Source organism: Trichechus manatus, unplaced genomic scaffold, assembly GCF_000243295.1.
Source record: "Trichechus manatus latirostris isolate Lorelei unplaced genomic scaffold, TriManLat1.0 scaffold00107, whole genome shotgun sequence".
NCBI lineage: Eukaryota > Metazoa > Chordata > Mammalia > Sirenia > Trichechidae > Trichechus > Trichechus manatus.
Window position 1 is genome coordinate 4,374,472 of NW_004444043.1, and position 18,373 is coordinate 4,392,844.

The 18,373-nt window shown below is 39.2% G+C and overlaps 1 protein-coding gene across 1 annotated transcript in view; it reads left to right on the forward strand.

Moving 5' to 3' along the window:
* PRUNE2 (prune homolog 2 with BCH domain) overlaps window positions 1–18,373 on the forward strand; it is a 305,962-nt gene that overhangs the window by 254,092 nt on the left and 33,497 nt on the right. Inside the window, exons 12-13 of the mRNA XM_023737740.1 lie at window positions 10,718–10,797; window positions 12,794–12,994. Of these exons, the coding sequence (XP_023593508.1) occupies window positions 10,718–10,797; window positions 12,794–12,994 (281 nt within the window). The remainder of the gene's footprint in view (window positions 1–10,717; window positions 10,798–12,793; window positions 12,995–18,373) is intronic.

Sequence of the window (18,373 nt, forward strand, 5' to 3'; positions counted from 1 at the left end):
GATCATTGAAGAACTGCTAACAGAAAATTTCCTCAGTATCATGAAAGACGAAAAGCTGACCATCCAATAAGCTAAACGAACCCCTCATAGGATAGACCCCAAAATATTGTGTGGTCCGCAGAGGCTACAATATTTACTGCCTGGCCCTTTACAGAAAAACTTTCCTGATCCCTGCTCTAGAGAAGTCAGAGGCTTAAAAAGACTTGCACCATGTCCTGTGGATCAGCAAATATAACTCTTGACTAGCAGTTAAAGGAGTATGTATTTAAGTGCCCGATGTTAATAGTTCTGGTGCCACATTGTCCAGAGCCTTTAGGTGACCCCTGATTCTTGAACTAATTCAGGGAAAACTAGAACCAAAAACCAAACCCATTGCCATCGAGTTAATTCTGGCTCATAGTGACCCTATAGGACAGAGTAGAACTGCCCCATAGGGTTTCCAAGGAGCACCTGGTGGATTCAAACTGCCGACCTTTAGGTTAGCAGCCGTAGCTCTTATCCACTACGCCACCAGGGTTTCCTACTTCAGGGAAGGAAGTATTAACTAAGCCAGGGTAGTCACTGCATTGCCATATGGCCATGGGCTAATGAGGAACACTTGTAATTTGATTTCCTCAGGGCAAGAGTATAGGACAAAGAAGCAGACTGGAGGCAACTTCAAGGCTGAGAGCCACAAAGAATAAATTCCAGGAGGTGCAGAGCTGGTGACGTGGGGCGTGGACAGGGTTGCAGTAGCCTGTGCCGATACCCTAGTCAATTCTACTGCTCACCTGGGCATCCTGCATAAGTGCTCTCCCTGGACCTGAAGAATCTGTCTTCAAATCTGAAGAAACACAATTGTCCACTTCTTTTTCCCCCTGCCTTCATAAGAACCTCATCCTTGCTAAGCCAAACTCACCTCCAGTTTCTCCTGAGTGACCTTTACCTAATTACGTGCATAGTACATCTTTGTAATATCACCTGTCTAATAGTCACCTAATATCTCTAAATTACGTTTTGAAGAAAGCCTAACTTATTATCAAAAATAATTTGTTGAAGGAGAATTTGATGATCAAGTTCCAATACGTGGAGAGACATCAAATTCTCCTTCAACAAATTATTAATAACATATAGTGATTTGGAGCAGGTGGGAAGCAAGATTGGAGACAGAGGGAAAGGTCAAGAGGTTTCTTCAAGGAAAAAAATGGTGAAGACTTGAACTAAAATATTAGCAGGGAGAATGAGCAGGAGGGGACAGGGTCCGTCTGCAGGACTGGATGACCAATTGGGTTGTGAAGAAATGGTAGTGAGGTAGAAAGAAAGAAAAAGTGAGAAGGGATGCAAGTGTAGGGGTTTGGGTGCCCAGGCGATAGGCAGAGACATTCACTAGGATGGGGAGTGTACTAGCTAGCTATTGCTGTATAACAAATCGTCTCAAAACTTAGCACCTTAAAACAACAAACATTCATTATCTCACAGTTTCTGTGAGTCAGGAATTCAAGAGTGGCTCAGCTGGAGGGTCTGGCTCAGAGTCTCTCATGAAGTTTCAGTCAGAAAGCTGGGGCTGTAGTCATCCGAAGGCTTAACTAGGGCTGGAGGATCCATCAAAGAATTTATGGCATTTTTTTAAACCACCACAGAGAATGTTGTTAGGTGTCATCGAGTCAGTACCGACTCATAGCAACACTATGTACAATGGAACAAAACACTGCCCGGTCCTGTGCCATCCTCATGATTGTAGTTATGCTTGAGCCCATTGTTGCAGCCACTGTGTCAATCCATCTCCTTGAGGGTCTTCCTTTTTTTCACTGACCTTCTACTTTATCAAGCATGATGTCCTTCTCCAGGGACTGATCCCTCCTGTTAACATGTCCAAAGTACATGAGACAAAGTCTCTCCATCCTTGCTTCCAAGGAGCATTCCAGCTGTACTTCTTCTAAGACAGATTTGTTCATTCTTCTGGCAGTCCATGGTATATTCAATATTCTTCGCCAACACCATAATTCAAAGGTGTGTAGGTAATTTGTGGAAAGAAGGTGTTGAATTCAGTTTTGTACACGTTGAGTTTGAGATGCCTGTGAGTAATCCACATTCTAAACTGTAAATTCACTTCATAGACTACTATATGCCCCTCCCCAGTGTGTGATTAGGCCATCTAATTTAATCTTCTGAACAATAAACAAATCTACTCACCTGTATTAAGGTTATAGAGAAAATACCCTGCAAGTAAGAGATAGGAATCTCTACATGTCGCCATTCACACCAAGGATTTAATTATTGTCTGAAAAGCAAAATGGGTTAAATGGTACTTAGGCTTTCCTTCTATTCCTGCTCAGTGTTCCTCATACTTCTGTGTGTTCATAAGATTTACTGTAAGGGATTTCACACATAAAATCATGTATGTCATCATTCAGGGGGACCTTTATGAATTTTTTAAAAATACATGTTCTATTTTTATTGCTGTTGAGAATATACACAGCAGAACATACACCAGTTCAACAATTTCTACATGTACAATTCAGTGACTAATTACATTCAAGTTGTGCAACCATTCTAACCCTCCTTTTCCAAGTTGTTTCTCCCCCATAAACTCACTGCTCCCTAAGGTTCCTATCTAATCTTCCGAGTTGCTGTTGTCAGTTTGATCCCATATAGATAGATCTTAAAAGAGCACAATGCTCAAGGCAGACATTCTTTGTTAGTTAAATGGAACTATTGTTTGGATTTAAGAAGACTTCTGGGGATGTTTTTGGTTTATGGTTTAAAGATTATCTCAGAGCAGTAGTTTCAGAGGTTCATCTAGCCTCCATGGCTCCAGAAAGTCTGGAGTCCATGAGAATTTGAAATTCTGTTGTGCATTTTCTCCCTTTTGATCAGGATTCTTCTGTAGAATCTTTGATCAAAACGTTCAGTAATGGTAACTGGGCACCATCCACTTCTGGTTTCATGGTAAAGGAGGCAGTTGTTCATGGAGGCAAGTAGACACACATTTCGTTTCCTCCTGCTGTTCATTTCAAGGATTTTCCAAGAGTCATTTGGACTACAAGTGATTTTTTTCTACCTGCAAAATTTTGGAATCAAACTCTGGGTAAGAGGATTGCATTGTATCCCTCTTCTCTGAAACCTTGAGAACAGGCATCTGTGGTTTGTGGGGTTTTGCAAATCCCGTACAGTGCTTGTCTTCCTACTGTTTGCTTTCTTCTGTTTTTCCTGTTCTCACCTCCTTGCTTCATTTTATTGCAGTAGACGAGCTTCTGGGACTCTTCTTCTGCTGGGCCATGGCTCTTGTCTGTTCCAGGGTGAATGAGGCACAGCTGGGTAACTAACTGATACCAAGAGTCTGATTTAATGGGCACGAACCCAGCTTCCTATTGTGGGGCTAGGACTCGCATCCTTTTTGTGGCATGGTATCAGCTTGATTAGGCTGAGTATGAAACCCAGTGCAGCCTCAATCTTGCCTTCCACCTTGAGGATTTTGATAAGTGCTCTAGGTTCAGAGAGCAACATGTACTGTTATCTTAAATCGTGCGGCCTGCTTTATAACACAATAAACCTGAATTGTCAGTTCTCTAACCACTGGCCTTGAAAGGGCTAATTTATGTAGTTAGCAAAGGAAGTCAAGCAACTCATAAGAGGTTTTGTTTGTTTTTTCTTTTATTTCTAGAGAAAGCAATTTTATCAGCCTGAAATATCTTACTTAGAAACTCTGATATAAAGGAACTTTCTCTTTATGTCAACATTTTCCCAAAATATATCAGTATAGCCATCCGGTATTTTTCTAAAGAACAATTAAGCCCACATCTTGACCTGCTTCCCTACTTCCTATGGGTCTGCACTTTTTAGTGGCCAATCTTGTAAGAATGGTTTTTCCTGGAAAGTGTTGCTGCCTGCAGCTGAGAGTCCCTGCCTGCCAGGAAATATGGCCATCTAACAGTGGTGTCGTGTATGAGCCAAGTCTTGATTTACTGACCATTTCCTATTAAAAAGAACCTGATCTCAGGCAAGACTAATCCAACAACAACAATTAAATTCCTCCAGATTCAGAAATGCTGAAGGAATATAAAATGAGCTTAACTTTGTACCTGGTCTAAAGGCAAGAGGGTGTATTTAACAACGTTCTAAAGGTTTTTGCATTTGTGTTCCAACTATCTGTGATGTCAGAACTGCCATACTTCTGCAATTAGAGTTTTTTTTAAATTAAGATGTATTAGCACCAGAAACACAAATTCTGCTAATATACATGGGATAGATTCTCAAATCGGAGAATCCCGTTTATGTCACTGTTCCCCACCTGGTGGTATTCAAGATCATTAGAGGTGCTGCACGGACTTAGTATAAATAGCATTGAAGCACATACAAGCCTGGTTCTTTTTCTAACTTTCTGGGTTGAGTTAGCTAATTCAGTCCAGCTTATTTTTTTCTTGTCTGAGTTTAAGGCTATTTATTTTCCTCTAGAAACTACTTTAGCAGCTTTCACAAGTTTTGACATGTAGGACTTTTTTGTTCAGTTTCTTTACAAGTGTGTTTTCATTTTTCCAAACTGTCATTTTTGTGATTAATTTCTGAATGTATGGTCCTGAGGTCAGAGAATTTGGTTCATATGATATTGATTTTTAGTATTTTATGAGACATTCTGTATGGTCAGTTTTTGTGAGTTTGAAAATGTATTTTTGTTGTTGTCATTGAGTGTAGGACATCTGTCCATTAGATTGAGCTATATTAAGTCTGGAGCCCTGGTGGCACAGTGGTTAAGATATCTTCTGCTAAACAAAAGGTCGGCAGTTCAAATCTACCAGCCGCTCCCTGGAAACCCTAGGTGGCAGTTCTGCTCTGTCCTGTAGGGTTTGCTATGAGTCAGAATAAACTTGATGGCAATGGGGTTTTCTAATATTAATTCTATTGTTCAGATTTTCTACATTCTTAGGCATTTCTTCTCAGATTGATTTATAAATTCTTGAGGGGTATATTCAAATTTACCCCCATGAATTTAATTTTTCCCTATAATGTATATGCAGTTTTTGTTTTACATACTTTGAGGCTATACTGACAAAAGCATGTTGGTTCTAGATTATTATATCTTCTTGAAGAATTATTGCTTTTATCACTAAAAAAGCACTTCAGCCTTAATGCTTTTCTGTCTAAAATCTATTTCGTTTGCCATTAATATCGCTACACTCACTTTCTTGTGGTTAATATTTTTCTGCTGTATCTTTTTATACCACTTCGTTTTCAACACTTCCGCATCATTATGTTTTTTATGTTCCTTTCTTAAACAGCATGGCTGGTCAGGCAAAGTGACACTATGACAAACAACCCCAAATCTTAGAGGTTGAAGACAACAAAGATTTATTTCTTGTTCACGTTATAGTGTTAGGCAGTGTCCAAGATGAGGAGGGTTCTGCTGCATTAATTGTCCCCAGTTCTCATAGGTTGCTGTTTATTTTCCACCCCAGATTCCATTCAGACCGCACATTCAGAGGCCAGAGGATAGAAGTTTTCCCATCCCCTTTAATTGAAGGGGGCAACTTTTTAAGTTCCAAGGCTTTCTTTAGTTGTTTAGATCTAGCCTTTCCTTCCATTCCCTGGAGGTCACTTCTCCTGTAAATGTGAGAACCGTGGTCATACTTCCGAGGGCCTGTGTCCAGTCCAAAACCATGTGACCTACCTTTTCATCGACTTTCTCTAGAAACCCTTATTTTCTAGCGCTTGAGGATTTCCCTTGGTTTCTTTCAAATTTGGAAATGTAGCAATTATTTTGGGGGCGTTCCATCCTGTGCAGAATTTCTTTGTATTTGTGATGGCGCACAGCATTATGCCTTTGGTAAACGTAGCTAACACTTGCTAATCTCTGTTTTTAACAAAGAGAATGCCTCAGAGTGAGAGCCCAGGGATGGCTACCTTGAGTTGAATGACATGATTTTATTTTTATTATGTTTAATTTATGTAGTTATTCCTTTTAGGCAAGTAATGCTAAGTTTCCATATACACTAGTAATGCAAACCTTCCTTTAAAAATAAATGTATCTAACTAAAATAAATCAATTTAAAGAAAAATATTAAGTAAATGGATAGATGATATATGGCTCTAAGAAAAAACCCATAAAGGTGATATATTAATGCTCAGGCTTAGGGAATATTTTTAAGTATTCAGTGCCCTTCTGAGCTTTTGTCCTATTTTTTAAAATGTTCTCTCATGCATTAGTAACCTAGGCAAGAAGATATGTACCATATGTGTGAAATGAATTATCCATATTAGGAAACAAAATTTTGAGTACGTGTAAGTCAGGTATTCCCTTCAAAACAAGCAAAGGCCAGCTAGTCAGAATGTTGTGGTAATTCCCTTCAGCTAAAGATTAGACAGCCCCATAAAACAAAACAAGACTAATGGGGCACAACAATCCAGAGACCAGGACTAGAAGGCAGGAGGGGACAGGACAGCTGGTAATAGGGAACCCAAGGTTGAGAAGGGCCAGTGTTGGCACGTCATGGGGTTGTTAACCAAGGTCATAAACAATATGTGTACTAACTGTTTACTGTGAAACTATTCTGTAAACCTTCATCTAAAGTACAATAAAATAAATAAAAAGAATGTTGTGGTAATAAATAACCCCAATATTTCAGAGCAGAGTAAAACAGAGCCTCATTTTTTAAAATAGATTTTAGACAGAGACTCATTTCTTGATCACATGTCTAACAAGGCTTTTTAGCCGGGGCCTCTGCTCATTGTAAGCACTCGAACACAGCCTGTCGGAGCCTTTCGACAGCCATCAAGACAGAGAAGAGGAAGAGACGCCTCACGCATTGGCTTCTAAGGCAGCTGTCACTTCTGCTCTAATTCCGCTAGCCAAAGCAAGTCACATGATCACCTTAACTTCAAATCCATTGCTGTTGGGTCAATTCCAACTCACAGTCGACCCTATAGGACAGAGTAGAACTGCCCCATAGGGTTTCCAAGGAGCAGCTGATGGATTCAAACTGCCAAGCTTTTAGTTAGCAGCCCTAGCTCTTAACCACTGCACCACCAGGGCTTCCTTAACTTTAAAGGGGGCAGGAAAGTGCAATATTACCATGTGTTCAAAAGGCTGAAGAGTCCAATATTTGGTGAAGAACAGTAGTGACTATAACACCATCCAGCAAAGACTATAAACAGTTCCATCCTCTAGATGGAGCCATGCAGCTGAGCATCTGTTTGGGAGGTCAGCTGCAGTAGAGTCAGATTTGTGTGTACAACTCCCTCGACCTCTTTATTTGCTACGAGTTGGAATCAACTCGACAGCAAAGAATATATATATATATGTATATATGTGTGTGTTTGTATATATGTACATACATATATTCAGAAAAGGAGTCTTGGGTGGTGCAGACAGGTAACACACTCCGCTGCTAACTGAAAGGCTGGAAGTTTGAGTCCATCCAGAGAGGCACCTTGCAAGAAAGGCCTGATGATCTGCTTCTGAAAAATCAACCATTGAAAAACCTCTGGAGTACATTCTACTCTGAAACACATGGGTCGCCGTAAGTTGGAATCAACTCAATGGCAAGGGCTTTATAAACAGAAAACCCGAAATGTAATAATTGCTACAAGTGGATAAAATCAGTCCTTCACGCTGGACTGATTTGTTGCCTAATCAGATCCTGAGACGTTTCCATAACTGATCATAAAACTGACATCCTTCATAATCGGCAAGTACTTTATTTGGTCACTTCACTTCCACAGATATTTATGGGCCTCACAGATGGGTATAGTTCACTTTAAGTATTTCCAGTGAGCACAACTTGGGTTTCTCCCAAATTTGCCTGAAGCCTTTTCTGGCTCAGTTTTCCCTTTCTTGACTTCGGCTGCTGGCATTTCCTAACACCTTCTGTAATATTGATCGGCGTTTGAGAGTCCTTCTCTTCTCTGATCACCCCCTGATCGCAGCCTTCACCTTTTCCTTTCCTCTAGTATATGTCACCATGACTTTCCAGCACCTTCTTTACAGAGTCTCTGCTTTGTATTGAAGAGTATTGAGAAACAAAGGCTCTATTCTCTAATGTGACTGAGTTCAGGGACACTTACAGGCTCTGTGGAAATTTGTGCAGTACCGAAAGTTTCCCTTACCTGGGCTAATACATAAATTGTCGTAATTTAATTATGTTTTATCCAACCATGACACATACTCGATTAAATCAGTGATCCTGATAGTATGTTTTAAATGGAGGAATGTAATACCTTAAATTTATGCAATGCTTTATAACTTAGAGTACTTTCATATGAATTATATTTATTCCTTATAGTCTCAATGGTGTTCAATGTTTATTATCTCCTTTTAAAATCACAGAGAGGCCAGGTAATTTTCTCAAGGTTAACCAGCTACTCAGTACTGATAGTGGAACTATAACCAGAATGATAATTTCATATCTAGGACTTTTTCAATTTTTCCATGCTATCACCCATAACTTACAAACATTAACAAAACTATAAAAATTTAAGACTGATCTTACCTGTCTGTTTATACACCTTCCTTATTTATTTTGAGGCTAGTCCAGCACCCTCATGTGCTATGTCAGGCAGGTAGAAATTATGCCATTTTTTAATTTCATTTAATTTTTTAGGCTTACTCTTGGCTACAGTACTAAAGAAAAATAATTTACAGGTACATTAGGGTATTTCAGGTTCAATATTTCAGTCCAATACATATTATTGGGTATTTACTGTATAATAGGCACTGGAACTATAACAATAAACAAAACAGACATAGTCCTTGCCCTTATGAAGCTTTAAGTCTAATGGAGAAAGCAATCAGAATAGGTGAAGAGAGCTACAACACTAATAGATATCATCCTTTCCTTTCAGTGCTTATCTTCAGGCATTGCACATTTTCCCTCTTTCATTGGTGAGGAAACCGAGCAAACAAATAAGAGCAAATAACTTGCCATATGATACACAGTCAGTGATAGAAGTAAGACTTAAATCCAGATGCTCTGTAATAGAGGTTGCTACTTTTTGGAAAGCATGGTGGTGCAGTAGTTAAGAGCTATGGCTGCTAACCAAAATGTTGGCAGTTTGAATCCACCAGCCACTCCGTGGAAACTGTATGGGGCAGTTCTCCTCTGTCCTGTGGGGTCTCTATGAGTCGGAATTGACTGGACGGCAACGGGTTTTTTTGTTTGTTTCCTTTTTGGATACTAGAGGGTTGATGTCAAGGATAACACAGATTACTTCATATGACAAGGGATAGTGTAAGGAAATCCAAACAACTTTGTTCTAAAGTTCTAAATTTAGCACCTCCTTTTGCTCTTTTTTTTTTTTAAAAAAAAAAAAATGTTTTATCGTGTTTTTGGTGAAGGTTTACACAGCAGTTTAGGTTCCCATTCAACAATTTCTACACAAGTTGTTCAGTAACGCTGGTTACATTCTTCACAATGTGTTCACATGCTCATTATTTCCATTCTATTTATTCTGTTTCCATTAATCTAGTTTCCCTGCTCTCCTACATTCTTATCTTTGTTTTAAAGTAATTGTTGACTGTTTGGTCTCATGTAGGTGATTTTTTAAAGGAGCACCGTACTATTTGGTGACTTCCACGTAATTTCATTCATCTACTGGGTCGCTATGAGTCGGAATTGATTTGGTAGCAATTTTTTTTTTTTTTTTTAGGGTGTTTAAATTTAGATTAGTGCCTATATCACAAGGATTCACCCTAAATGAATGAAATTACATGAAAGTCACCAAGGAGAAAAATATATTATCATGATAAATAGGAACTTACTTAATGAGGGCAGGGGTTGAAAATAAGTCAAAAGGAATTCACTGTGAAAACTGGCCAATTTCCTACTAGAGTGTATAAATTTTTCACAGTTTTCTCCGGTACTCTCCTAGTCTCCTACACTTGTCTTACCAAGTGGGCTAACAGAAATGGTTATCAGCTCAGCTCTGATTAGAGACAAGAGATAATAACTCATGACCAGAGCTATCTTCCCCAACATATATTTACAATGAATCTTTAAATATTCAAAGAGAAATGAAGAAAAGTAACATTAGTTGATTCCTTCTCAGGAACGGAGACTTGGTGGCACAGTGGTTAAGTGTTCAGCTGCTCACCAAAAGATCAGCAGTTCAAATCCACCAGCCGTCCCCCAGAAACCCTATGGGGCAGTTCTCTTCTGTCCTGTAGGGTCACTATGAGTCGGAATCGACTCAATGGTAACAGGTTTTGGTTTTCTCAGGAACGGTAGGCACTTCACATTTATTACTTCATCTTTCAGCAGCTCTTTGAGGTAGGTGGTATAGCCCCATTTTACAGATAAATAAAGTGAGAATAGCAGACTACACTCTTCTTTGCCCACCAGATTTAACTACTTTGCTTTAGTTTACACAGGGAAAGAGATGTATTCAAACTCAGGTCTGTCTTCTTTCCAAAGCACATATCTGGCCTCTGGTTGAAAAACTACATATTAAATTCCCAAAGTGTACTTTATTAGTGGTTTGCTTTCCTATTTCTGAGTTTCCTGCTTGATGTGTGTTTACTTGTTGTGTGTGCTAGTAGGAAAAGTGGCTTGCTATATGGTGTCCACTGTTCTCATCCACAATAACGGCAGAAAGTCTTTCTTCTAACTTGGGGCCACTTTCTATAGATTCAGTATACATACTTGGTTTATTCCAAGAGAGTTTAGAATGTTATCCTGGAATCTCTGCATTTCCTTGTCAAGGAAAATAAAATCACACCCAACTTTTTGCACCATTTGCTTTTTTCCAGACTACTGTCAGAGGATGTAGGAATGGACACCCCTTTTGAAGAGGGAATGCTGAGCCCCAGTGCTGCAGACATGAGGCCTGGTGAGAGGAGCATTTGCTCATTTTCTGCACCACTATCCTACACCCAGACATTTTTATTATTCAGTGAGGACCATTTCCTGTGCATCCAACTTGTGATTTCAGTGAGAAAAGTGAAGAAGAAGAAAAAAAAAGAAGTGGGAAGGAAGGTGTTAGGCTTGATTTGGTTAATTTTAGAGTTGACTTGAATATTGATGCTCACTAGAGTGGGTCACAACCTCGTCTTCCAGTATTTTCAGTTTCTGTGGTAATTGGCAACTGTATATATATCATAATGTCAAATTCTGACTAAAGTTTAAGCTCACCTCATTTACTCTTAAGAGTAAGAATGTTTAAAATTGGAAATGTGGTATCAAGAATACTGAGTATCCTAATTATTTTTTAAAAAAAAAAAACAAAACCTACACTGTAAGTGTTTATGACTCAAGGCCTATATAAAAAAAAATTAATTTGCAGTTTCAACCTGTATGATTCCCACTGGGTATAAAGGTCACTTCCTTGTACTGCACCAGCTTCAGAATCATACCAAGAGATGCATTTCTGCTGAACCCTGGTATTATCAGCCACACCTGGGATGGGGTAGGAAGGAGGGAAGCAATTACATTTTTTTCTGTCCTACGGTTTCCCAAAGTGTGTTCTTCAAAATACTGGTCATGTGACATAATTTTTCTTTTAATATTCTTTGGTCAAATCAGCTTGATAACCACTGCACACCTCCACCACACTCCAAGATTCTCGGTGCACCTTTGAATAATAAAGGCCGTAGGCAGCCAGTGGAGTAGCCACTAGCCACATGTGGCCATTTAAATTAATTAAAATTAAAAATAAATTTACAAAATTCATTTCTTCAGTTACACATTTCAGGTGCCCAATAGTCATATATAGAACATGTCCATCATCACAGAAAATTCTGTTGGACAGCACTCCACTAAGAATTCCTGCAATGAAGCAACTGGTTTAACTTCTTCAAATCCAGTGTTACTTCAACTTATCGGTCAATAGAAACTTTTTTTCTTTCAAGTAACACATAAAAACATTACATGGAACACAGCTTGGGTGATGTTCTATAGAAAAGAAAAATCTTAACGACAAAGGAATTGTGTCAGCTTCCTTAGGACGAGACCAGAGTTGGAATTCTGGAGTTGAGGGAGATGGCAGATGACTTTCAGAATACTTCTTGCCCAGGAATCCTATGAATTCTGTTTTTAGGCTGTCTCTCTACCTTTGATTAGTTAACATGGACTGGTTTGAAAATGAAATGAAATGAAATGGAGAAATGAAAATTTCTCCAACATTGCTTCTGTTAAATGAAAGACGCATGTACAGCAAAGTGCATACCACAATGAAAAGGTGCGAGCTACCTCCATGAGCCTTAATATAAGAAGATCATCATTTACGATATGGGAACCGCTGTCAGGCAATATTGGCATAAAAGATAGTGACTGCTTAGGAAGGTTCAAAAATGAAACCTGGGAAGATATCTCTGGTATTATAAAAAAGAGAAAGCCAGCCAAGGAAAGGTCACTGACAATCATACACAGAATTTTCAGGAACTGACAAGAAGCATTCTGGGAGTATCTGTGTACATAACAGATGAAGTTCTTATCTTCCATTCCATAGAAGCAAAGTCTACATGAATCATTAGAAAGTCTGTGTAACATTAACTATTGATTTTGTGCAATATGCACCATAAAATTCAATTTAATATTATAGCAGTCAAGTTCTCAGATTAGAACAGGGCAATTCTAAAAATTAGTTTTCTACTCATTTATTAACGGCTCCTGCTTCCTGTAGCTACATGGCCCAGGGATGTGGGGAGTGGGTCTAGTACTGGAGCCTACTGGTGAAGAAGGGAGCCAAAATCCCATGTAATAAGCATTTTTAGCGGATCTGCCTTTGATGGAAGGGCCTTAAATGTTTTTCACTAGGGCCCACACTCACTCTTTGCAGCCATGTATATGGCCTGATACTTAATGTTGCCACTCTTTGTCCTCTTTAGAACCTCCTAATTCTCTGGATCTCAATGGCGCTCATCCTCAGAGAATCAAGCTTACAGCCCCAAATATCAACCTTTCTCTGGATCAGAGTGAAGGGTCTGTTCTCTCTGATGATAATCTAGACAGTCCAGATGAAATTGATATCAACGTGGATGAACTCGATACCCCTGATGAAGCAGACTCTTTTGAATACACTGGGCATGGTAAGTTGCCAAGTTGGCAAGGCCAAAGTACAATGAAGAGTAAGAGATTAACTAAGTGGCATTAGGGACAAGCCTCCCATTTTGATGCCAGTGGCTCCTTTCTGTGATTTCTAGGAGCTTCTGTTTGTATCTCGGGTCATAGTTGGCCATGATTGATGGTTTAGACCTTGATGGGGCAGACATGGTTCACAGAGGTCATCCATAGCCATTGCTCTTTTGTTAATCCCCTACTCTCTCCTAGGCCTTGTGCTAGGTACTGGGTGTGAGGAAGACTATTATATGCTGTGTTACAACAAAATTGGGGCTGGGTTTGGAGAAAGGGATAATTTCCTCTGGAAGATAAATTTTCAAGCAGGGCAATCAGTTCTTATCAATTCCTTGTACAAGTTTCCACTGTCTGGAGTGTTCTTTCCCCACATGTCTGGCTCCTTCTCTTACTTCAGACCTTAATCAGATGTCATTTCCTCAGAGATGTTGTCCTTGAACTCTGTAATCAAAGGCAGTCCCTATCCACCCCTTCCACCACCCAGTCACTCTCTATCCCAGTATTCATTTTCCACGTCTCACTAACTGACATCATATTATTTAACTAATTTGTTTGTTTGCTGGTTTGTTGTCTTTCTTTTCCCACTAGAACATATGCTTCATGAGGGTAGGGACTTTATTTTGTTTGCTGCTGTATCTCCAATAAAGAAGGAAGGAAAGAGGGACAGATGTAGCAAGAAAGGAAATAAAAAGAAAGAAAATTTTTAGTTGCCAGGTCAAAGACTGACACTCCTGATATGAAAATCAGTTCACTGTAGTTCTTTCTCTGGCTCAGAAATTTGATTCATTAAGAAGTATGTGCATGGTCTCAGGAAGCATCTAGCTCAATTGGCATAACACAGTTTCTAAAGAAAATATTCTACTTTCTACCTTGGTGAGTAGCATCTGGGGTCTTAAAAGCCTGTGAGCAGCCTTCTAAGATACTCCACTGGTCTCACCCCTTCGGAAGCAAGAGAGAATGAAGAAAACAAGATACAGGGGAAAGATTAGTCCAAAGGACTAATGGACCACAACCCTCACAGCCTCCGCCAGACTGAGTCCAGCACAACTAGATGGTACCTGGCTACCACCAGTGACTGGTCTGACCGGGATCACAACAGAGGGTCCCGGACAGAGCTTGAGAAAAATGTAGAACAAAATTCTAACTCACAAAAAAAGACCAGACTTGCTGGCCTGACAGAGACTGGAAAAACACCAAGGGTATGGCTCCTGGACACCCTTTTAGCTCAGTAATGAAGTCACTCCCAAGGTTCACCCTTCAGCCAAAGATTAGACAGGCCCATAAAACAAAATGAGACTAATGGGGCACAACAGTCCAGGGGCAAGAACTAGAAGGCAGGAGGGGACAGAAAAGCTGGTAATAGGGAACCCAAGGTCGAGAAGGGAGAGTGTTGACATGTCATGGGGTTGTTAACCAATGCCATAAGACAATATGCGTACTGTTTAAGGAGAAACTGTTTGTTTCTCATTCATCTAAAGTACAATAAAAAAATTAAAAAAAAAAAAAAAGATGTGCAAATGCAAAGCATTTGCTTGAAAAGTAGCATCATGTAGTCTCTGCTTCACTATAAGCCAGGGTAGCATTCTCTGAAGTTAAAATATTTAAAAAGGAGCTGTGGATGCTGCTATTGTTGAAACTCTTCTAGTCTTAAAAAAGCAATACCACAATTAAATGATGCCCTGACTCTTAGAGTCATGCTAATTCCAGCAATTTCACTCACAGGAGAAAATAAATAGGAAATTCATCCACTTAGTTAATTCAGCCAATGGTCATTGAGCCACTGGGACTATAGCCATGAGCAGCACAGATTCAGACTCTACCTTTGCAGAGCTGAGGGCTTTGTTTCTCCATGTTAAAAAAAAAAAAAAGGAAGTGCCTAAAAGTACTTGTTCTACAACTTATCATGTTTAAATAGAGATTTTATGCTGCATTTTTGTCATATTCATGAATTTCTATGGTTATCTGGATACTTGACCCTGTAGCTCAAAATGCATGAATAGGAGGTGAAAGAAGCTCTTGAATTCATATCCTTTTCTGCCATCCAAGGGACTCTTCCCCAGCTGCTGTACCCGTCCCAGCTGCCCTCAGCTATCCCAGCTGCCCCAGCTGCTCCTGTCACCCCCACCCTTTTCTGGCTAATATATTCTCATGTAGGAATCATGCCTTTACTGAAAATCCCACAGGAGACAGCTGTGACTGACCCCACTGGTCCCTTCCTCTCCTCCCTCTGAAACATCACTGTTGCCCTGGAGAGCTATGTCACGCTACATTTGACTCTTTTATTTTTATAAATAGTAAAACTGCCAAGCAGAGTGATCGTGGTGAAGCAAACTGGTAATTAAAGCTGTTGCTTGCTGACATAGTTCTTCTTGTTTAGTTGACACAGTTATGCTGAAAGAACCAGTTTAATGGCCACAGCCCTACTTTTAGGTCTTAAATGACAGAATTGTAATGTAAGTTGAATTTTACAGTTCCCCTTGCTTTTCAAATGAAAGGATTGTTCATACACAGTTTTAAATAAACAAAAGTAGATAAAATATTGAAACCACAAAGTACATCTATCGGTAATTAGTAAGCGTGCAGACATAGATAAATAACTAGATAAGAGGCATGGGATATAAATATATTTTAGTCCTGAAGTATGAAATAAATGCTTGAAAACTACATGTTTTTTCAGATTTCTCATGTGAGCACTTTGAACTAGGCATATGCATACTAAATAAAATTGGAGTTTTTAAAGTATGGTTGTTCAAAAGCATTTGGTTAGTATTTATTTTATTTAACAACACTTTCATAGTACTTCATATGTTCCAGGTTCCAATCTAGGTGTTTTATAAATATTAACTAGTTTAATCCTCATACGAACTAAGTGAGCTAGGTACTACATTGTTTTCCCCTACTTTATGGATGCGAACACTGAGGCACAGAGAAGTTAAATAATTTGCTTAAGGTCACACAGCTAGTAAATGGCAGAGCCAACGTTCAGACCCAAGGTTGGTGCCCTTGACCCCTGAGCCATGCTACTTCCCTAAAAATATACTAGCAACGAATAGGAGAGGATGTTTTACTAAATTAGACTAACATATCTGAAGCCATGCCTGATAGCCCACTCTCACCATCGTCCATTTATCCAGCCATTTTCATGACTTGAGGACTCTTCCTTAACCAAGTGCCTGGAGGATCGTCATACCATTTTCCTGTTTTATTCAGTAGTTGATGACCGAACACTTCTACAGGAATATTTGCCTATAGTGCAATTTTGCTTATAGAAAAATTTTAACTCTCATTATCAAAAGGTGTTATTAAATTGGTCTTCGCTGCAAGCAGTTTTCTTTAATAGTTGTGTCCAAACAGTTGAAGAATATAATTTAAGATACTATTATAATTAATTAAGGGGCCCTGGTGGCGCAGTGGTTAACAGCTTGGCTGCTAACCAAAAGGTTGGCAGTTTGAATCTACCAGCTGCTCCTTGGAAACCCTGTAGGGAAGTTCCACTCTCTCTTACAGGGTTGCTGTGAGTCACAATCAGTTTGATGGCAATGGGTTTGGTTTTCTTGTTTTTTTATAATTAAGGAGCCCTGGTGGCGCAGTGGTTAAGAGCTTGGCTGCTAACCAGAAGGTCGGCAGTTCAAATCCACCAGCTGCTCCTTGGAAACCCTATGGGGTAGTTCTATTCTGTCCTGTAGGGTCGATATCAGTCGGAATTGACACAATGGCAACAGGTTTAGTTTGGTTTTATTATAACTAAGGCTCGATTGTCTTTAATACTTATAAATACAAAAGGTATCAGAAATAAGCAGATAGTGAAGGACTTACGAGGCATTTCATAAGGGAAATGGAAAAATGATAAATAATTTTAGCCTGAACATTTCTGACAAGAATATTATAAAAAGAATTGTAAAAACTCCCCTGCTCTCAGATTTTTGCATCACTTGGCTGTCAAGTGATGTTTAGTGGCCTCGTTTAAGCTATCTACCTTTTCTAAAACTAACCTCTAACAACAGACAGCTTTCTGTGTGGATAAGGCACACTGACATTATTTCCAGGGAATCAGGGAGTCACTTCACTTAACTGCCCTATCTGCAGTCTTCCCTATATTCAAACCTACAGGCAACCAGCTTATAAAATTGATTCCATGTTTTAACTCTGCATATAAACTTACTGAGGGTTGAGAGCGTATTTTGTTTCATCCACAAGCAACCTTTTGTCTGAAAGGATGATTTATCTTTGTATTTTTGTATGCTGACATTTTATACTCAAATTAACTGCTTGGTTGCACTTTGTCACCAAAAGAATTTTAAGGACTTCTAAACTGTCTACAGGATGTCCTTTCTATAACAAGGCAAACCTCAAGCATAACGTCTTCTAAGAGTATTCCCATTGTAAGTGCAAGCTCACAATATGAAAAGCTAGCCACGTTTCACAAATACATGTCCCTTTTAGGAGGCCACAGTTGACATCATCACTAGTCAGTCTACAATGAATACCAATAATGGATTCTCCTGTTGTGGTCTGTGTGGTATAGAACATTCAAGAATTTGTGTGCTCAGTCATCTCCCACAAAAGACAAGATGAAATAAATGTTCAAGTTGACTTTCCCCCGTGTACTCAGGGCTTAACTGACTTCAACAGTTCCTGGGGAGAAAAAGCTTGTCATTGAGAAAAGGAGCCAAAGGGAATCAAGCATTTCTTAGTGAAGAGGGCATGAGACCCAAGATTAAATTTGGAGGGCCTAGGGATAGAAAGTTAAATGAGACCTGAAATTTTTGAAAATAGCAGGCAAATGGTAGCTGGGGGGAAGCATGGTAATAATATAGTTACAGCAGAAGGTATTACTAACTCAAGGGAGTAAATAAAGCTATCTTTACCTCTTATTAGTTTCTGTTGTTGGCTTCTAGAGAGGAACACCTTAAAAGAACTTACTGCACCCTTGCTAGTAAATAACTTTCTTTTTTTTCCCCCATTCACTTAAATCAGAAGAGATGAGGAAGGAGAAGTAGTTCTAGCAACTCGCCAGCTTCAAGTCTCTGGAACTCTAGGAAAAACACTTGATACAAAGGTTCTACCCCAAACTTTTATAGCAAAATGGCTAATAATCCTGTTTTTTTAAAAGAAACCGTAAGAAAATGCTCATTGTGTTTGTGTGTGTGTGTGTGTGTGTGTGTGTGTGTTTGTGTGTGTATACATAGTTTTAAGGTAGAGATGTCCTTTCTTATTGTAATAAGATAATAAAAAACATAAGGGAAAAAATCAACAGATACAACTATATACAAATATTATTTTCTTATTTGGAAAAAAAAATTATAAATTTAAAAGCTAACCACAAGCCAGGA